Source organism: Dioscorea cayenensis, chromosome 18 (assembly GCF_009730915.1).
Source record: "Dioscorea cayenensis subsp. rotundata cultivar TDr96_F1 chromosome 18, TDr96_F1_v2_PseudoChromosome.rev07_lg8_w22 25.fasta, whole genome shotgun sequence".
Taxonomy (NCBI): Eukaryota; Viridiplantae; Streptophyta; class Magnoliopsida; order Dioscoreales; family Dioscoreaceae; genus Dioscorea; species Dioscorea cayenensis.
In genome coordinates this window covers 16,164,284-16,184,776 of record NC_052488.1, presented here as the reverse complement: position 1 = coordinate 16,184,776, position 20,493 = coordinate 16,164,284, and the positions used below count along the sequence as shown (strand labels likewise).

At 34.8% G+C, this 20,493-nt stretch overlaps 1 protein-coding gene and 1 pseudogene across 1 annotated transcript; both read right to left on the bottom strand.

The window, feature by feature from the left end:
- Positions 1-694: 694 nt before the first annotated feature.
- On the bottom strand, positions 695-1,982 carry LOC120282675 (1-aminocyclopropane-1-carboxylate oxidase homolog 7-like). The gene is made up of 2 exons (XM_039289513.1): positions 1,890-1,982; positions 695-877 (listed from the first exon to the last, which is right to left on the bottom strand). Exons 1-2 carry the CDS (start codon positions 1,980-1,982, stop codon positions 695-697), a joined length of 276 nt encoding a protein of 91 aa, XP_039145447.1.
- A 1,249-nt stretch (positions 1,983-3,231) lies between these two features.
- Positions 3,232-5,744, bottom strand: LOC120282830 (annotated as a pseudogene).
- Positions 5,745-20,493: the final 14,749 nt, after the last annotated feature.

Here is a 20,493-nt window from a genome sequence, read left to right as displayed (position 1 = left end):
TTTAAGTCGAATATGAAAAATCTCTACATGGTGTAAATATTTTAAGTAATATAAATCTTAAAAGAAGGAAATGTCAAAATTGAAGTAGCATGGCTAAAGACTTCCAAATAATAATAATGGTAACTGATTAAGTATTGTCAAATATGTTCATAGGTATAAGTATAAAAAAAGTGCACACATGTATATATAGAATACTTAATTACTATATGTATATAGGATTTCTGATACCCAGAGATCAAATCCAGCATACATCCATACCCATTCGGGTTTAAATTTTAAATACTAAACGCGCCCCAACTTTTAATAGAGTTTTTTTTATTATTATAATTATCTTAATGGGTCCTAGCTACTATGGTTCGGATAGATTTGATATATAACCGGATATAAATTTTAATTGAGGCATATGCGCAAATGTCTTTTGCATTAATATATTAGTAATATAATACTACTTAATAAATTATTCCAGGAGTAAAAATGCTAACTTCTCCGGTTATTATCAATTTAAATTGAATTAAAATTTCAGTAAGCTCGCCTGAAATTAATCTCAATTTGATGCACAAATTTGTATTTCACCTATCCACATATTTCTCGTCAACATATATGTTTGATTACCTAGTTCATATGCCATAAAAATGGGAAAAACTAAATAAATAAAAACTAAACTACTTGTTTCTGACAATGAACACATTCATACCTAGAGGAGATCACCAACGTTGACAACAAGAGCTCCAGGGATGGGTTTCACATCAACCCAACACTCATCCCTCAAACTCTTCACCTGAAGCCCACCAATATTATCTTGAACCAGAACAGTTAAAATGCCTGGATCTGTGTGATCAATGAGGCCAAATGTCCGATCTGCCTCGGGGCAAGGTGGTGTTGGGTTTCAGCCCATTTGGGCTAGAAGAAATAATTGGGCTTGACCCAAGTTGAAAAAAACTGCATCAATAATGGAAGCCACTTGAGGATTTAATGGTAATTTTTCCATTGGTATTTATAACCAAGTGAGATGATGAGGATATGGGTGAGGTCAGCCAAGAAAAGGGAAAGAAGGTAAAATGTGAGGGTTTGAAGGCAAGGAAACCAAGAAGAAGAGGAAGACAAAGGAGGCTAGGGTTGAGCAAAGCAAGATGATCGGTCGGCAAATCGGTGCTGGGATTTCGCCTCAACTGGGTAGTCAATCCCTTGCGGTAGTTCTCCCGACCTCACCGGTTTTGATCTTCCTTAATCTCTTCTTGATGTCTCTCTTGTTATCCATTATGTGTATTGATGATGTATGTGTGCCAAGAGCTTGCTCTTGAGTTGTTGTGCCTTCTTCTTTGTTATCCTCTAGTTGTATCTAGAGAGAAACCTCTTTGATCCTCTAGTTGTATCTAGAGAGAGACCTCATTGTATCCCATTGTTGATGTAGTGAAACATGTTTAAGAGGCTCTAAGGAATCCCGTGGTTTTTCCCTCGATTCGTAGCGTTTTCCACGCTAAATTGTTGTCTTGCATTGTTGTATGTTTGTTCATCCCATTCTAACAAGAATTGAGGGGTTTGGTAGTGTTTTATGCTTGAGTTGGAGCCTTGAAGATTTGTAGAACATTTGGGAAGATTTTGAAGCCTCAAAGGATCTAGTTCAAGGTGTTACCAGTTCACGCGGGCTGCACGTGGGCCGCGCAAACTTGTTAGTGAAGTGTGACGATCGCCAGTGAAGTGCGCGGGCTGCACGCGGGCCGCGCAAGCTTATTTGTGAACCACAGCGGATCGCCAATGAACCGCGCGGGCCGCACACCATCCGCAGGTGAACAGTAATAGTGCTACATTGTCAGTGAACAGTAACATTGCTACAGTAATTTCCGCAGTTTTTCACTGTATCGAAATATCGTCCAAACCCCAACAGGTGGGTAGTAGTGACTAGCCATCCCTCTTCCCTCCAGACATGAAAGCTCCTCCAGCTTTCTTAGGTCCACCACGAGCCCTTCACACACCATAGCCATCACTTCCTGTCACGCCCCGAATTCGAATTGCCAGACCCAGTGTGCTGACAAATTACTGAACACTTATAGTGCATAGCACAATAGGCATACAAAGCCTCAGAACATATTACAAACCATAACATACCATTGCCATCTACCAGAACTGTAATTTCAAAAGTCAAAATAAGAAATTAAATAAGTTCAAAATTCAAACTTCAAATATAAGCTGGTGTTCTATACATAAATCAAATACTCACACAGACAGAAAGACAACTCAAATTTAGAAATAATCATGAACACAATCTCTCACTAGTTCACTAAGATGTCTGTTGAACAAATCACTCTAGATCTGAAAAAATTCAACAAGAAGATTATGAGCTTGATAGCCCAGTAATCACCCACTAAAAATATAGGGATCATTTACAAAAAAACAGTAATCAAATTTATTTATATCACTACAAGAAATGCAGAAAAGGCAACGGATTTTTCCATCGTTAAAATCTATATTTCTATTGCTATAAATATGTAGCAACGGAACTAGCAACGGAATCATTCCGACGGCTATTCTCAAGTAGCTATTCAAATTCCGTCGGTATTATAAAATTCCGTCGCTATTTCTTATGTTGTGCCGACGGACACTTTTGTTGCCAAACATAATAAATCCGTCGTTAATATATTAATAAAATATTCATTTTTTGATGGTTCACAAAAATTCCGTTGCTATTATTGTATAGCAACGGACTATTCTGTTACTATTATTGTTATAGCAACGGAAAGTTTTATTTTACTAACAATATTTTTCTTATTTTAGCAATGGTATGTCCGTCGCTATTATGTTATTTCTAATGAAAGTTCCGTTGCTATGTCTTCATTACCTACATAATCCATAATATTTCCGTTGTTATTTTTCTTGTAGTAACGAAATTTTGTTTGACAGATTTTCTTTTTTTCCGTTGCTATTTTTCTTGTTACAATTGAATTTTCTTTTTTCCGTTGTTATTTTCTAGTAGCAACGGAATTTCGGTTGTTGTTTTCCTATTAGCAACAGATTTTCTTTTTTTTTCCGTTGTTATTTTCCTTATAGTAACAGAATTTCGGTTGTTGTTTTTCTATTATCATTTGTCATTTGCAGCAGAATATTTATCTCTATTTTTTGTTATTGATTATCATAGCTATTAGCTACAGAATTTATTTCTCACACAACCTGCACAATTTATTACACAAATGAAAAAAAATTGTCCATACAAATACATAAAATATAAATTATCCATGCAAATAATATATAAAATAAATTATCTCATTAAATATTCAATCCATCATTTCATTCATAACAAAAATACAAATAATCCATACAAATGTTCCAACAATCTTTTTGCGATCTACTCTCTCAGCACTTCCTCCAAGTGAGATGGAGCTAAAAATACAAGTTGCAAATGTTAAATCTGCTATTGATAATGTTTGATTGAGTTCAGATAGAGCAAAAACCTTACTGTTATGTTAGAAAACCCTAACTACCGCACCTTATCCTTGAGAACCATTGACAATGGAGTTATGATTCAAAGAATCACTGATTATCAACCCTCCCTGTGAATAATCAAGATAAGCAAAAATTTTGCATTTCGTACATTCTTAACTTTGATCTAGTAAAATCAGACAAACCTTGCTAATCAGAGCAGGAATAATAGTAGAGTTTGTTGCATAACCAATGTAAAAAAAAAAATGGTTACTGGCTTTCCAACAAATCGAGCAACTAACTCCTCCAATTCAGTATGCAGCTTTGTAGTTCCTGCAAAAGAACTCCTCAAAATTAGCTGAGTTGTAAAACTGCTAAACATGCATTCTCAAACATAAACTGCAGGAATACGGATTTTTACCCGCATCGGCATGAACGCTACAGGTACTGGGTGAAAACTTCTTCAAAGACTCAATAACTCGAGGAGTGCAGTATTCGTCTGCAGCAATGAAGCCAAGGTAGTTGCATGATCCTAGACTGAGACATTTAGTAGTATTTGTGCTACGTCTGCATTGTAGCAATTCACAAGTACATAATTATTATGTGAACATGATGTTAACACAAGAAAACTCAGTGAAATATGATATACTCACTGCAATGTCTTGTTATTTTCATTCGAAAAATGTTCGAAAACATCAAACTAAGCATCCAGTGCACTTGCAATCGGACGGCCAAAACAGTCCTGGTAAGCAGGAAAAAGAAACCAAGGATTAAAACATTTCAAATCAGATTGAATTGAATATTTTTCTTAATGGCATTTCTCTAGCTATCTAATGTTTTGGCTCAAAAGAGACATTGAAATAAAATTCAAATTAGAGACTAAGGATGCAGAAACTTAAACACCACATTTAACTTAAGTAAGCAATTATAAATATTTATAAGACTAAATATTTTATTTGAGATCACACTCCACTGAACTCTAACTGAAAATACAATAATGAGCCAAACATTTCTCATGACGATCTAACTGAACTTCTAACTATATTCAGAAACAAAACCAAAGCTATAAATAAGGTGAATGTCTAAAAAAAAAAATCATCCACAACCATAGATGCGGCACTTGATATTGTTTAAAAAAAATCATCAAGCATGAATATTTAAAAGAGGAAAATAAGGTGAATGTGTATCACCATTGGTTAGCTTAATTTTTCAAAAATCAGCCAAGTCATTTCCAGCAACAAAAAATCAGGATAAAAAATGACAGCATTGATATTAGTATTTTGCAAAAGCTACATTAAATATCTATTTAGTTCAAATGAGAAATAAGATGATAATATGCTAAACTCTCCCACCCAACTAATAAGTCAAACCTTCATAAAAGTAGATACTAGCAACATTATAGTCAATTATCTCTAATTGGATGACCGAGAACCAAATTATAGTTCACAATCCATGAACATTCACAAGTAAGACACCCATAAAAAACAATACAAGCAGAGATTGAAAGAAAATTTCTAACACAGCAAAATATTTCAAAAACAACAATAGATATTACTTTAAAAAAAAATCAATTCGGACCTAAATTCAAGAAAAAAAATTCTATAACTATCAATAAATTCTAGATTAAAAAAACAAAGTTTTTCAAGCAGACAAAAAAAATCCAAAATTGAAGAAAATTAGTTGCAGAAAAAGAGAAAAGAGGAGAAGAACAAACCATGCAATAGATTAGAAAGGCTTCCCATGGACATGTAGTCATAAACCAGGACTTTCTCATCATTGTTGTAGTAATAAGCTCAGAGAGGAACAAAATTTGGGTGATCCATGGCGCACACAGCCTCAATCTTCTCCTTGAACTCCTTATTAGGCAAGCTCACATCCCTCAACCTCTTCACGGCCACTACCGTCCCAATCTCCAGCTAAGCTTTGTACACTGTCCCAAAGGTCCCATTGCCCAGAACCTTCGCTGATACCCTCAACGAGTCCTCAAGATCAAACGTCCTCAGCCCCGTCCCAAAGAATAGCAGCTTCTTGGTATTCTCTCCCTTCGCCGGGGTCCGCCATTGATGTCGGTGGTGGACGATGAGGCACTCCATTCCCTGGCTCTCCGTTGACAATGCCTTTGTCACGAAGGGCGACATCAGTTCAGGCAGCTTCGCCGCCACCGCAATGGTCCTTGACTTGCTAGACTTTCTCATGTAGAGGAGGATGATGATTAGGAGAAGCAACACGAATTCGATGACAACCCCGATAGTGATTCTGGCGATGGCACCGCCTGAAAGCTTATGGTCCTTCTTGGCTTCACTACTGGGAGGAGAGGGAATAGAGCTCATGGGTGAGATCACATCGGGCAGGGAGTGAGAGGATCACCGCAGAGTGACATACCGAGAAACGTCTCTGCTGGCTTGCTTTAGAGCTTCAGCGACACCGATCCGTTCAATTGGTTGTAGGACACATTGAATTGAACCAGATTTGGGAGGTCGAGATTCGAGATCTCACCGGTGAGCTGGTTTTCTTCAACCCGTGAGCGTCCTTAACCCCGCCTAAGAAGCGATTGCGAAGTTAGGAGAGCAAGGCGAGGTCGGAGGGGTTGGCACCGAAGAGCACGTTGAACCGGAGGCTGATGGTATGGAGAACAGTGAAGTTGCCAAGAACCGGAGGATGGGGATATGGCCAATGAAGCCGAAGTCAGGCCGGCAGAGGAGCACGACACGGTCGTTGTCGTAGACGACACCTTGCCAGGCGCAAGGCGAGGTGGTGTTGTGGCACTGCAATTAGGGATTAGGGCTACCGATGTTTTGCTTTTGCCCTTGTCTACGTGGATGAATTCTTGCCATTTATTTATAATCAAATCTACAAGATGTTCTTTGGTTGTGTGAGTATGTCGACTGCCATTGGATTGCCTCGGGATGTAATGGTCGTCTAAATTATGAAATTATTTGATCTGAAATTGTGCCTAATTATCGGATCAAATAATTATGAAATTATTTTCTTTGATCTCATGAAAAAAATTAATAATTTCTTTTATTTCAGTTGTATTATTTAATTTATTAATTAATAATTTAAAATGTCAATGTAATTTTAAAATAGATACTATTAATAAAAAAAATGAAAAAAAGTAATACCTCTTCTAATTTTTATTATTATGTAAAAAAACGAACTCAAAGCAAGTTAGGGTTTTTTTATCTTTAAGTTTATATATATATATATATATATTATAAAAATAATAAAATCAAATATTATTAAAAAGTGAAAATGTATAAGTGAAAATCATATAAATTACAAATATAAATAAATAATATATATATATATATATATTAAGTTAAGATTCCAAATAATATAAATAATATTGCATTGATATATATATATATATATTGTTAAAAAATATGCACATTGAAATACATATACATATTTTCTTATAAATCCATCTTACATTTTTTTTAAATTTTAAAAATATATTTTAATTTATAATAATTAATAATACAATCATAATTTAGGCCATGATAATCCAAATTTTAAACATTATTATTACATGTATTTTTCTGGTAACTAAATCACAAGCAACGGACTTATTCCGTTGCTATATTTCTGATGCTATTCATCTAAATTTCGTTAATATATTGTACAATTCCGTTGGTAATGTAATAAAAACAAATTGAAATATGAAGTCTTATTCCATCGGTAATCCGACGCTGATTCCGTCGCTAATGTCTAATAATAACAACTAAATGTTTCCGTAGCAATTTAGTTGCAACGAAAATTCCCGGCAAATTTAGGGCGCGTAAGTTTTAGCAACGGAATAACAACGGAACCATTCCGTGGCTATATTTCCGTTGTTATTCATCTATATTCCGTTGCTAATCTTTAAAATTCCGTCAGTAATGTAATAAAAACAAGTTAAACATATGAAGTGTTATTCCGTCGGTAATCCGACGCAAATTCCGTCACCAATGTACAACAATAACAACGGAATATTTCCGTAGTAATTTTTCCGCTATTTTTTCCTGTTTTTCTTGTAGTGTATTAAACACATATTTCAACAATTGAGCATATAGGTCCCTCAAACAACTATTGCCAAAACAAATTAACAGAATTAATATATTTACCCAAGGTGACCCGAGCCAAAATATTAGAGCTCATTTGTTTACTCTCGGTGACCCGAGCCAGAATTATCAAAGGCCATTATTCTTCACCGATGTAAAACGGTGGAAAACTATAGTTTCTATATCAGAGTACATGTTGACACAGTTTGTATGTCAAAATACTTCATGTTAAAAAAACAATAAACTATTAAAATTCAGATTGGGGAAAATACGCATAATTTGCCTCGCAAAATTTTTAGCATTAGAGTGATCCCATTTTATAATAACAAAATAAACCAGTTATTTGAATCCAAATATGAACAGATAATTTAAAACAATATTAATAATAATTAATCAAAAATTAACTTTAAAAAATCTGAAATTCAGAATGTAAATAATACGTATTTAGATAAACTATCTAAAACTTTAGAAATTAAATAATCTGAATTTAAAAAAATATTTAAACATTTCAGATAATTCTAATCCAAAATAAAATATCACTAATCAAAATTTCAAATAATTTAAAATAATTTTAAAAATTAATACTAAAAAAATAATTCAAAATATAAATCAAAATAATCAGTATCTTTCTCAAAAATTCCAGAAATTACTAGATTTTTTGAGTATATACATATAATAGTATTTATATGTGGGATACTTGCCTGATTAACGCCAAAATTACTCCCAAATCTTACACGAAATCAAGGCTTTTGGCATGTCCTATATTTGGGAACAGATTCTATTAGTTTCAAAACAATACCTGATGATGCTAGAAAGCTTAAGATGCTGATAAGCAATAGTATTACAAAATGAGATTTTAAAAGAGTAAAGATGCAAAATGTTCAAGCTATTAATCTAGAGTCCCAAACATTGATTTTCGTGAGTGTACAATAGCAATTATCCACTTTAAAGGGCATATGAACAATTCCATCACGACCAAAGAGCACTTAACCCCACATAACTTTACATATACTATTCCAAATCACAAATTTCAAGATCCCAAAAAACTTAGACACCTGAAACTATGGCATAACCGAAATTCATATTATTTGGAGTACTACTCAAATTATAACATTCATTTGATTCTCCAGTTATTTCTGAAAACTTGTAATTCAGACATAAACCTTTAAAATATGCATATCTCTCATCCTAAAACTCCAAAAGTAATGAAATTTACTGGAAATCATATAACTCAAAAATGAACAACTTTCCTATTTTTCACCTTACCCAATTCAACCTCCATGATCATCAAAATGGTCATAATTCTTTAGGTTCTGCACAGAAATATTATCCAAGACAATTATACTAATAGCGCTATATCTCACAAACTATAGATGAATAAAACCTAAAATTTTGCATGACCTTAGATAACATCGAAATCTACAATTTTCATACATAAATCAACGTCTAATTCAGGATAAAAATGATAAAATAAATCAAAAACACTTAAAGGACTGCACAGAAATCCTACCTGAGGCACCTGTATTCAAAGGCTATATCTTACATGATACAAGTGAAACAATTCTGAAATTTGGCAGGTATTTAGCTGACGTAGAACTCTACAAGTTTTATATTTTAATCTCCTCCAAAGTCTGCCTTTAAGACCCCTAAAATCAAAGAGAGGTTTCTACCATAATTAATAACGAAATCTGAAACCTATCAAATTAAATCAGCTAAAAATTCCTTTCTCATAGCGAAAGATTGTATCTCAATCAGCCATACCGCACATTACATCAAATATATCATGCAAAACATCATCCTTGAGATGTGAAAAAAAAACATCATGGTCAAAGATCCTAAGAGTATGCTTAGGTGCTCACATAAAAAAAGAAACAAAATTCCTTCAAACTACAAATTAGGAACAAACTCTAAAAACTCAAGGGCTAAATCTAAGGTTTAAAGGTGAATAAAAAAAAATAGGAACAAATTTTAGGATTTCAGCAAGAAAGAACTCTCATAGAGCCAACAAGAATCAAGAAAAATAAGAAATTAAAAATCTGTACAAAGCTCCAAGATCTTACCTTGAAAGTAGAAGCAAAACAACTCTCGATAAGAAAATCCACTCGTCCTTGCCGATAGCACCACCATGAAGGAAAAGAAAGGAAAGGAAGATTGGAAGTTTTCTTATACAAAAATAGGAGATCGTGGGCGATGGTGATATAGTCAGATTGTGAATTTTTGGTAACTGCAAGGATAAGAACAAGGGTTTTAAAATCTTAAAAATCAATGGCTCCGATTGAAAAAAGTTTGCATTGACAGCTAGGATCTAATCAAGGAGTGGGGTCCACACTTCCTTTGCCACCTCCTTCACACTCTCGTCCCACTTCACCAGCGCTGACCTGCAAACCTCCGGGATCCGGTCTAGTTCCGGTCAGACTGAACTGAAAATCAGATACAAAGTGTCTCTCCAACTAGCCACCTCGGAGGAGAACAAGTCTTGGTTTGAGATGTAGCTGAAGCTGCCCAGAATGGCGCGTGTGCAATATTAAGATCTGACAGCGGCAAGGAGCTCGTGGAATGATCGGACGGTGGATCTGGTTTTTTCTTTGGTGGAGAGAGGGATGCCATGGTTGATGAGCTGGAAGAAGCCCCAGTCTTGGTATGCGGCGCTGATGAGATCTACTGCTATGGGTTATGGGAGGGAGAGATCAACGATGGGGATTGAGAGTTGAGTGATGGCGGAAGTTGAAAGGTGAATGCTGGGATGGTGGAATATAGCGGGAATGGATGTGGTGCCGGAGTCAACGAGGCCTTTGACTCTGACCTTGGTCTCCTCGAACTCTTTCAGAGTGGTGGCTTGGTCTATGGATGCCGCCATGTTTGGTTTTGGTGATCGTTTATTCGATGCAATATTTATAAACTAAATGATGGATGGTCAATGCTATATTAGCGTAATAGTGATTCTTTAAGTAATGAAAAATTTATAACTACTATTAAAATTAATTGGTTAAAGACTTTATGCTAACAAATGTCTTGAGGTTCACGTTTAAATATTTTTAATTTTTATTTTTGCCATGACAGTTGAGATGATGTCACTTAGGATTATAAATTGATTTGTAGTAATCGTCATGTGGAGAAATGACGAATCAATCTTGCAAATGTCCACGTTCCAGCGGATCATTGAATCAGGCTATTCTAAACAGGGGCTGGCTGTTTGCCGTCTATTATTTTCAAGAGTTTACCTTAAAGGCTTGTTCATTGGGATGAAGTAGGAGGAAGTTAAGAAGTGAGAGAAGTGCCACTTCCTTGAAGTGGGGGAAGTGATATGACTTCTACCTTGAAGTGGGGGAAGTGTTCAGTTTTTTACTTCTTGTGTTTATTTCGGTGTAAGTGGTGTCACTTATGTAATGTCTTCCATAACATGTTCTTTTTCTGTGAAAGTGAGGGAAGTGTTTACAAATAAAAATATTATAATAAAATTATAATTAAAAATAATTAAAACTCTATATTTTTATTAAATCAAATATTTTTAAATTTAAATAAATTTTAATATTTTATATTTATATTTATTTTTTAAACTAACAAGTTTAAATAATTATAAGCATGGATATATTTTGATGTTAAATATTATTTATTAAATTTTAATATTTTTTTCTCTATTTTGTAAATATTTTAATTTTATTTACTTTTAATACAAATTCAGATCTTAAAAGGAAATAATTCTTTTAATTATGAAACAATAATATATGACACACAAAATAAAAAATGTTTTAATTATGAAATGATAATGTATACAAACCGTCACTGGCTTTAATTGATAATTTTAAAACAGAAAGAGTAAATAATTATTTCTTTTAATGAGCATATGGCAAAAACACAAAAATGAATTTGGTCAGGGTTATATATGAATGCAACATTTTGAAGGTAAATAACTACAAAGAGTATGACATCCTATGTACACAGGTGTTCATAATTGGACCATATTATTACTAGCAAATAATTTAAAAATAAAAAATAAAAGTTTGATTGATCATTTGATAATTCTCTACCACATGTCATTTTTACGAGAAGAAACAAATGAAAAATTACATACCTAACAAATGAAAAAATTTAAGTATGAAGATAAAAAACACTCTTACAAAATATGTTTAATTGTGAACGCCCCCTAATTCTTGTTTCATAACAACATACATATCTGACAAGTCAATTTAAATAATAGGAAATTATGAGTTTATAAATACATAACACAAAATCCATACAAAAGAACATAACAATGCATATCATACATAAAATCCATACAATACTCTTACAAATACATAACAAAATAATAATTGTCTAGTTCTAGATTCACTTCATTCAACAAAAATGTTTGTCATCATCACTCCAAAGAACAACCTATGCATTCATGACAAAGACAATAAAGAACTCATTAGGTATATAAATGTTAAATAAAACAATTTGTGTTGTATGACTAGAAACCATAAATACATATCTAGTAAGATGACCTCCTCAAGAGCTAGAGTTTCTCATGGAAGCAATAAAATTATCTATCCATATTTTCCAAAGAGATGACTTCCTCAAGTAGAAGTTCTTAGCCTCTTTTTAGTTGTCGATTAACCTATTAAAGACAATTTCCATGTCATCATCACTATAACCCTCCATGTCCCACAGCGCGTTGGTGAGTTTTTCTTTCCATATCCTCTTTTAGCTAGCAACTATTGATGCCACCAACTGACCTATCCTTTTTCCAAGGTTTTCTCCAAAAACATTTTCACCATTGGTCCTTGTTGCATGGGTAGCTCTAGCAATAGACCTTCGGACAAAACTCCTTGGTGCTTCATGTCTTTGATTTCCTATATTCATAGGTTCACCGTCTAATGATGCATTAGATGGAGGTGTACTGTCATCCTTAACCGGCACACCACCAAATTGGTCAAAGATGGTCCATGCATAATCACTAGTAGCCTGGTCATCCCCAGCAACCAAATGTAGCTCTTCCAAAAAAGGTATATGCTTGTTTAAATACTCCTTGGCTTTTGGTTGTCCCTATGTAAAATGAAAGATAATTGGGTAAATAATAGTGTTAATAATCTTATCAAACATAATAAATTAATAAAACAAACATAGCTCCACATATGTTTGATAGGTCTCATCTTCTAGCACTAACATTTTTTGTGTCATTCCATCCAACACTACTCAGGTTCATAAGCTTCTTAATGTCTTGATATTTATGTTTCAAAGTACGCATATGATTCTCCACATTATTGGTATCCATGCAAGCAGTAGGGAACCTACTATTTATGACATTCGTTGCATCTACAAATGCCTGACATTTGAAAGATTTATCAACTTTCAGGCCACTTCTTTCCATGTCTGCAAGTAATGGTATCAAGACATTATCTATTTCTTTTTGTCAGTTTGCTCTTCCTTTTCATTTTTCACCTTGTGTACCCTCGGTATTGTTCATCCTATAATAATAGTGAATATAGACATTCAACATGCTAATAAGTAAGCAAACACATGTTATAAAATCCATACATAGTAATAATATCAACACATATATACAATCAACTCATAAAATATCCATAAAATGGACAAAATTATACACATGTTATTTCTAGACATAACGATGAACTCAATGTACATATTATCATAAGTCAATCATCCAAATGTACATGGTAATGAAAACACACAAAATAATTACCATTACAAGAACAATGTCATCCCTTGAGTTAATGTCATTACAAACATCATCTTTTGCAAAAATCATAATATAAAACTACTTCTATAGCAAGCTAAAAGCACTACTATCAAGAGAAAACATGAAAACCACAAACACAGGTGTCATTCTATATTGCGCCCCTAGCTAATCTAGTCATGCCACATGTCATTTGTAATTTTCTCACTAAGTTGCCTCCATCGCACTTGTGCATCCTGGTGTTCTCCCCATGTGATATGTCTCTCATGTGTATCAACTTCCTCCTCACCGGGGACATCCTCTTGTACCAATATGTCATCAGGGTCTATTTCTTTTATAAAATTGTGCAGCACCCAACAAGTAAGGATAACATCCACTTGCGTTGTAAATGGGTAGAATGACTTTATGTCTAACATCCTAAATTGATTCTTCAAAATACCAAATGCTCTCTCTGTTCTTGATCTAAGCTGGGAATGACGAAGATTAAATAACTCCTTCACACTTTGTGGTCGACAACCCATGTGTTCTTTTAGATGATATCTGACTTTTCTGTAAGGTCTTATGAATCCATGTGTTGTTGTGTACCTAGCATCAACAAGGTAGTATTTTCCTAACAATAAATAAAAAAAACTATGAACAAAATTTTTTTTTGAAGAATTTTATATATTAATGTCATAAAGTAAATAATTTCGTTATATTATTAAACCTGGGGGAATATGCAAGTCAAAAGGTGGTGGTCTTGAAATGCATCTTTTTGGATGAGGTAGTCATTCGCCGAACCTTCCCAACCGACGTAAACATATGTAAATTTAAAGTCAAAATCACATACGGCAAGCACATTTTGTGTGATGCCCTTGCGTCCTTGAAATTTACAAGCTAAATTTGCACTAACCTTTATATCAATGTGGGTTCCATCAATGAATCCAACACAATCCTGAGAACTTGTATTTCAATCATATTGTCTTAAAACTACATAATAATTATTTTAGGAGAAAATGAGAATAGGTTAGAAAATGCAATACCTTGAAAAAGGGATAGTAATTTGGGTTGCATTCTATATCTGGATGAATAGATGTGCCCGGTTGTTTAACAAAAAAAAATCTCTAATAGCACAAATGGCTTGGAGCATGATAAGTGTCTAAATACATCACTTTTATTATATATATTTTTTGCACTTTCATGCATATTTCTATGACTCCGATGCCCTTTACGCGCTTTATTTGTTACTATTATTTCAGAACACCGAAGGATCATCAAGAGCGTGAATGAGCTTTGTTTAGGCATAAATCAAAGAATTTATTAAAGCTCACACGCATCCTTAGGCTCTAGGCAAAAAGAGCGGATCTTCAGGTAGATCACTGTAGTAGTGGTACTACAGCAACAATACTGTAGTAAATCTTGTAGCAGTATGCGGCCAGTGTGTGGCCTGTACAGAGGAGGTAGAGAGGTGTGCAGCCTAGTGTGCGGCCGCACACCAGCCGGCACACACACAGGCGAAACACTCTCTTGAAGCCTTTAAAAGCCAATCTAGGGTTTTTTGGAAGTGTCATTGGCTACCATCTCTTCCATTCTTCTCCACCATCATTGGAGTAGTTTGTCAGCTGGAGAAGGGGTTTTGGAAGGTGATTTGAAGAGAAAGAACTCTGTAGGAGAAGGTCACCATCAAGGAAGAACATCGAGGAGTTCGACAACATGAATATGATGGGCTCTTATCACTACCTTCTAGCCTACATCCTAGGGGATTTGATTATGAGCTATTATATTGTTTTACTTATGAATACTCTCCTTGTGATGTGAAACTACACTCCCAAGTCCACAGGGCATCCGGTGAACCTTGGGAGAAGAACTTGTTTGGATGATAATTTCTTTTGTTAATTGAATGTTGGCATGTTTGTTTCATTTCAATCTATTATTTTGATGTTCAACCTACAATGGATGGATTCTATAGGTTTTGATTCATGAATTATACATGTATAGTGGGATGCTTGTATGTATTAGGTTGCACAATGTTTGAAGGGGGATTTATTATACTGGTACACCTGAGGTTCTTGGTGCCAGTAGGTCCCTTCGTGCTTTAGGGTAGTTCTAGCCAAGAGCGAGCATTAGAATTTCCCTAAGCAAGACTCCTTGTTCCCAAAGGCAACGTTGGGGTTTCTTTTGGATGGAGGAACCCATATTGGATTAGGGCTACACTACGGAGGTTCCACGATAGTCGGCTCCCTAGTCTAGCGGATCAAACCTAGCTAACTTAGCACTCAATTTCCTAAATTCATCCTTATTCTTCTCCCGAGGAGATCCTCACCGGAGGCCTCTCGTTCTCATTGCAACTTGCCCGTTAGATTGCTTGCATGGTGTGCTTTAGTCCATTTTGTTTATAGTTTATTTATTTATTTTTGTATTTTTATTTTTTAAAACAACTATCTCTATTTGGTAGACTAGATAGTAATACCTAGGAGAAAGTAATAGCAGATCTTGGGACCCTAGGGAATATGGCCCTCTCGTGCTTGTGCGAGAGGTTTATTACTTGACGACCCATGCACTTGTGCCTATGGAGTCGTGTGCTCGCTTACTAGCCTGTCGCGAGCTCATCCATAAGAGCACATCATTAAAATATCGGCTCACTATTGCACCATATTTAATAAAATCAAATTTATTAACCAAGTTTTTACATGATGACCAATTATGTGGAGAAATAACACCACTTGTTCCTCTACGCAACGTTGATGGTGTCCCTCAAATAACCTTGTTCTCTTAATAGGATGCATAGTCTTAAAAAAGTGTCTTTGTTCATGAGTAAGTATGTGACGCAGTTATGATCTCCTCCATCTAATATATGAGTCATGTCTGCTAATAAGTGCTTGTGTATTAGTAATGCGAAGTATTCTTTCCTTATGATGAGCATTACTTTTCTCATATTTTATCGCTAATACATGTTTATTTGTGTTCTTTTATGTATGTAGGGTTGTGGAGACAAGTATAAAAGAAAGAAGCCAAAGTAGATTGCGTTTGCACTTTAGTTGATGGAATCTTGGAGTGAACAAATCTAAAGACACAAGTTGTGCTCAAAGACATGTGAGTGTGTACCAACCTCCGTTGTGTTCAAGGAAATATGCAAATTGCAGGGGCACAAAGGCAGTCACGCACATATGTTCTGACTTGTGCAAAACTAGCAAGATTGTCGTCAAATGTGCTTTTATTTGAAGATGCAATGCAATCTGCAGCATAAACGTGTGCCCGTTTATGTTGCCTCGATGAAAAGTGTGGATTCAGGAGTATTTTGGCGGAGCACCGCAGTAGGTACTGTAGTAAATCACTGTAGCAATTTATTTTAGCAGTTACTATTCACAGGCGGCAGAAAATTGATTTCCTAGAGATTCACATGGGTGTGTGGAAATTCTACACTCCCGTGTGGATGCCCGATTCTAGCCCTAATTAAGTCGCGATTTCAGCCTGATTTGAGGATCCTTCTTTTCCATCTTTTAGCTATCTTTTCTCCACCTTTAGAGACACCCGCGGCTAGGATTTGGAGAGGCTTTGGCTAGGTTTTTGGAGGGGTTTACGGCCTTCGACATCGCATTTATTTCGGAAGAGAGTTATTGGGGGAGCTTTTCTCGTCACCGATCCGGCGAGGTATGCCCTAGGCTTGACGAGGGGACCTTTGGAGAAGACGCGGCCACTCCACAAGACCATCGACACGAACACCAAGGGGGTTTTATTCATGGATTGCATATTTTTACTTTTAATTTCATTATTGATTGTATCTTGCTCCATGGAGAGCTAAACCCCTAGTGGGTGCTTGGACTTGTAAACCCTAGGATGATGTTATTTCTTTGACATTTTATTTTGCTTTCTTTAATTGATGTTTTAATCGAGTTCTAATCTTGAATGCTTATTGAGTTTATTTTTCCTTAGAGTGACACTAGGGTTGAGAATCCATTTTGGTAATCCTTGTGGATGAGTGACACACCATGAGGATTAGACAATGCTAGATTGGAGAGGGTCAAGAGGATGAGTCGAGAGTTAGCGGAGCGTCCCTTTTTCTCTCTAGTGTGATTTATCCTACCTCCACATTCTAAGAGTTCTTTGTGGTCACAATAGAGTAAAGTGCTAAGAGATAAACTCCGCTGGGGCTTAGTTGCGCAAGCAACAGAGGGAAGCGTTGAAGTAATTCTTAGTCTCTGGGGCTTAATTGTGACTAGAGGTCTTTCGCCTGGACCAAAGGGTTAGATCTATTTTAGGGAATAGGGTTTATCACTTGGAATCCCTAGAGCCTATAGCAACCTAACACAGTATAAGGTGTCAAGACTGAGAGATTTCTCCGCCAGGGCATAGTGTAGGGTTAGTCATGGTTGACCTTAAGTTTTGGGACCATGTGTTTAAGGATCTCCACGACTCATTATACATTAATTAAAAAGCATAATGATTGGTCTTGCACTTGAAAGAATAGTCCTAGGGTGTGCAATGTCCGAGTGCCCCATTTATAGTCGATTGCCTCTCCTATCTTTTATTTGCACCTCCTTCTTCTCTTCTTATTTCTATTTGCATTGATTCTTATTCACATCTCTATTAATTCATCCTCGTTCTAGTTAAACAACAATCTTTGTGTTTCTGATCACTATTCCCTATAGATTCAATTACCCACTCACTGGGTATTATTACTTTGACAAACCCGTGCACTTGCGGTACACACTCAAAAGGGCGTTGTCATCTGCACTACGATGAATATTCAAGGTAGTGCATGTCATCGTCTCGGGTTAGACATTCTTGCTAAGTTAATTGCGATAGTTGCAAACAAAGGTACATAGATGAAAATGAGGTCATCTAAACTATCATTAGCCATTGATGACCTGTGTTTAAGACACAAACAAATTTATGAATACATACCATTATTTAATTGCATGTTTTATACATAAAAAGTTTGCAATTGGAGACTAATATATACTTGAAGCTCAGCAGGGTTTTCTTTTATGTTGTTTTAATAGCATCAAACAAAGAACATCCACTTTAGAAATAATTTCAATAAAAGGAACAGATAATTTCTTCTTATTCTAACACACCATTTTACACTTTATGCTTGAAAGTCTAATAAAAAGTCAAGGCTCACACATAAGATTGGCCAATATGCATAAGGTAGCCTAATATGGAAATTAAAGGCTAGAAAAAGATAAGAAATTAGGAAGTAAGGAAAAAAATGATTTAAGGATAAAGGAGTCTTATGATTTGCTAGTAATCTTTTAAATAACAAATGATGTGGTATACCTGGAGTTAGTATATCTCATAACACATCTCAATAATCAGATCAAAACATTGCACTAACATAGTACCCAAACATTACAAAAATTGCATTACTAAAAGAACATTCACTATTACCAAAACTTGACTAATTCGACAACTTTTAATTAATGCATTGACATTAAGAATCATGACTTCGAAAAATAGCAGCAACTATGTCTACTACTCAAAATCAGGATGCATTGTGAATTCGTTCCATGTCTTCCTTGTTGATAAACACATTAATAAATAGTTTCCTTATTATTTAAATCCATACCATGGTTTTTGAAGGATTTAACAAAGCTTGGTCTCATTAATTTTTATTTAAATATGACATCATGTTTGATTAAAACTAGTAGATCTTGATTTCTTTTCTTTTTATTAATATTATTTTTTTAATACATGAAACAATGCAATAGACACACAAGCACACCCAATGAACCTTAGTTTAATACCAATATCAAAATTGATATTTCACGTAGATCGTCACAAAAAATTAAAAGTTATTATAAGTTGATATCAATATCTTTTTGTAGTCTGGAAGCTAGGTTAATCATTTCAATTGAGACAGCAGATAACTTAAGGTTCTTCTCACAAAAGGCCTGGTATTTTTTCCAGGGGAACTCCTAGACTTTCACTTTTTTTTTTGGCTGAGTATAATACTTTATGTGAAACCTTTATGGAAAATGGTCAAATCACGATAGTTTTGATAATGTAATTGTTACTAGTGAAGTTAATGTTGGTGTTTTGAGAGTAATGTCACTTTGTTGAGGAATTTGGGTTTGATCTAAATACAAGAAAAATACGAAGAGTTAAAGGCTTGTGTATGTCGTTACTTGAGGATGTGTAAATCTTCCAAACATAATGAAGATCTTAAATAAAACACTTAGTATATGTCTTGGCACATATAGGTGTATGTGATGACGTGAATACTTTTGCATGATCAGTATGGCTTTAGTATGCAAATTTGTTTATATAGCAATCATTTGTTTATGGGTGAATTAAACTTGTATTTTAGCAATTGAGGATTGATAATGATTTGTGCGTTGTTGAGGGTCTCTACCAAATCCTTTTATCAATTGTTAAAGGTTGCAAAGATGATAAAGAGTCTGAGAGGAATGTAAGAAAGGTAATATGTTATGCTATTCATGCAGATTTAGGTATTATGCTTGGAAGGTTATTGGCTTTGCTATTATATGTTGGTGATATTAATTGAATTGTGTGAGAGGTAAATCTAGTTCAATCACAAGTATTGTGTGAGTTTTATTTGGACCAAAAGCCAGGATTTGGTTTTATTGATTACCATTATAGGTTTTTAAGATATTCCAAAGGTATGTCAATACTTTCTATTGATACTTTTGATTTTTATATTGAAAAGTGGTTGGTGAAATCTCTGTTTATAAAATTGTACTATTAGTGTTAGTCTAAATCTGAAATGATTTTCATGGCCTTATCTTATTAAACTGGTGAATTAATCAATTTGAAATATATTCCATGCCTTTGGTTTTATATTTGAAATTCATGATGTTTGACGCAAATGTTTATGTTATATTGACTTATTGGATTTGAAATGAATTTTGGTACCCTACACATATTGTTATGCTTTGAGTATTGGTTTATATGGAAAAGTTTCATTTCCGCTATATAAATATTTGAATCATCTTCGAAATGAGATATTTGTCCTGAATGGGGACATGTGAGTTGTTTTGGATATGAATAACCAGGATATTATTGTGACATGTGGTGTCATTTATGTTCCATGTTTATGATGTGGGCTTCGGCCTTTTTTATATTATCATTGATGGTGATGGGGTTGTAAACCACCTGCTGCAATAGGGGGTCCTTACGGGACAACCTTTAGAGGTGGTGTGGAGGACCTGGTTTGATTATCCTCTTCAGGTGGTGTGGAGAAACTTGATTGGATGATACATCGGGATTTCGAAGTTACCATACAGAACTGATGGGTCAATGTCAAGGACGTGATAACCTTGACAGCTCTGAACTTAGCCGCAGCCATGGCTATTATTTGGAGGGTTTTCTAGATCGTAATTTGATTCATCAAGATGCAAGTTTGATGTTGAGAAATTATGT

Excerpts from the sequence above, each read along its gene's own strand:
- LOC120282675 (XM_039289513.1), bottom strand. The coding sequence starts at position 1,982 with ATGGCTATGGTGTGTGAAGGGCTCGTGGTGGACCTAAGAAAGCTGGAG. Across the intron at positions 878-1,889 it reads GGATGGCTAGTCACTACTAC|CCACCTTGCCCCGAGGCAGA; the intron begins CCACCTGTTGGG and ends TGAAACCCAACA.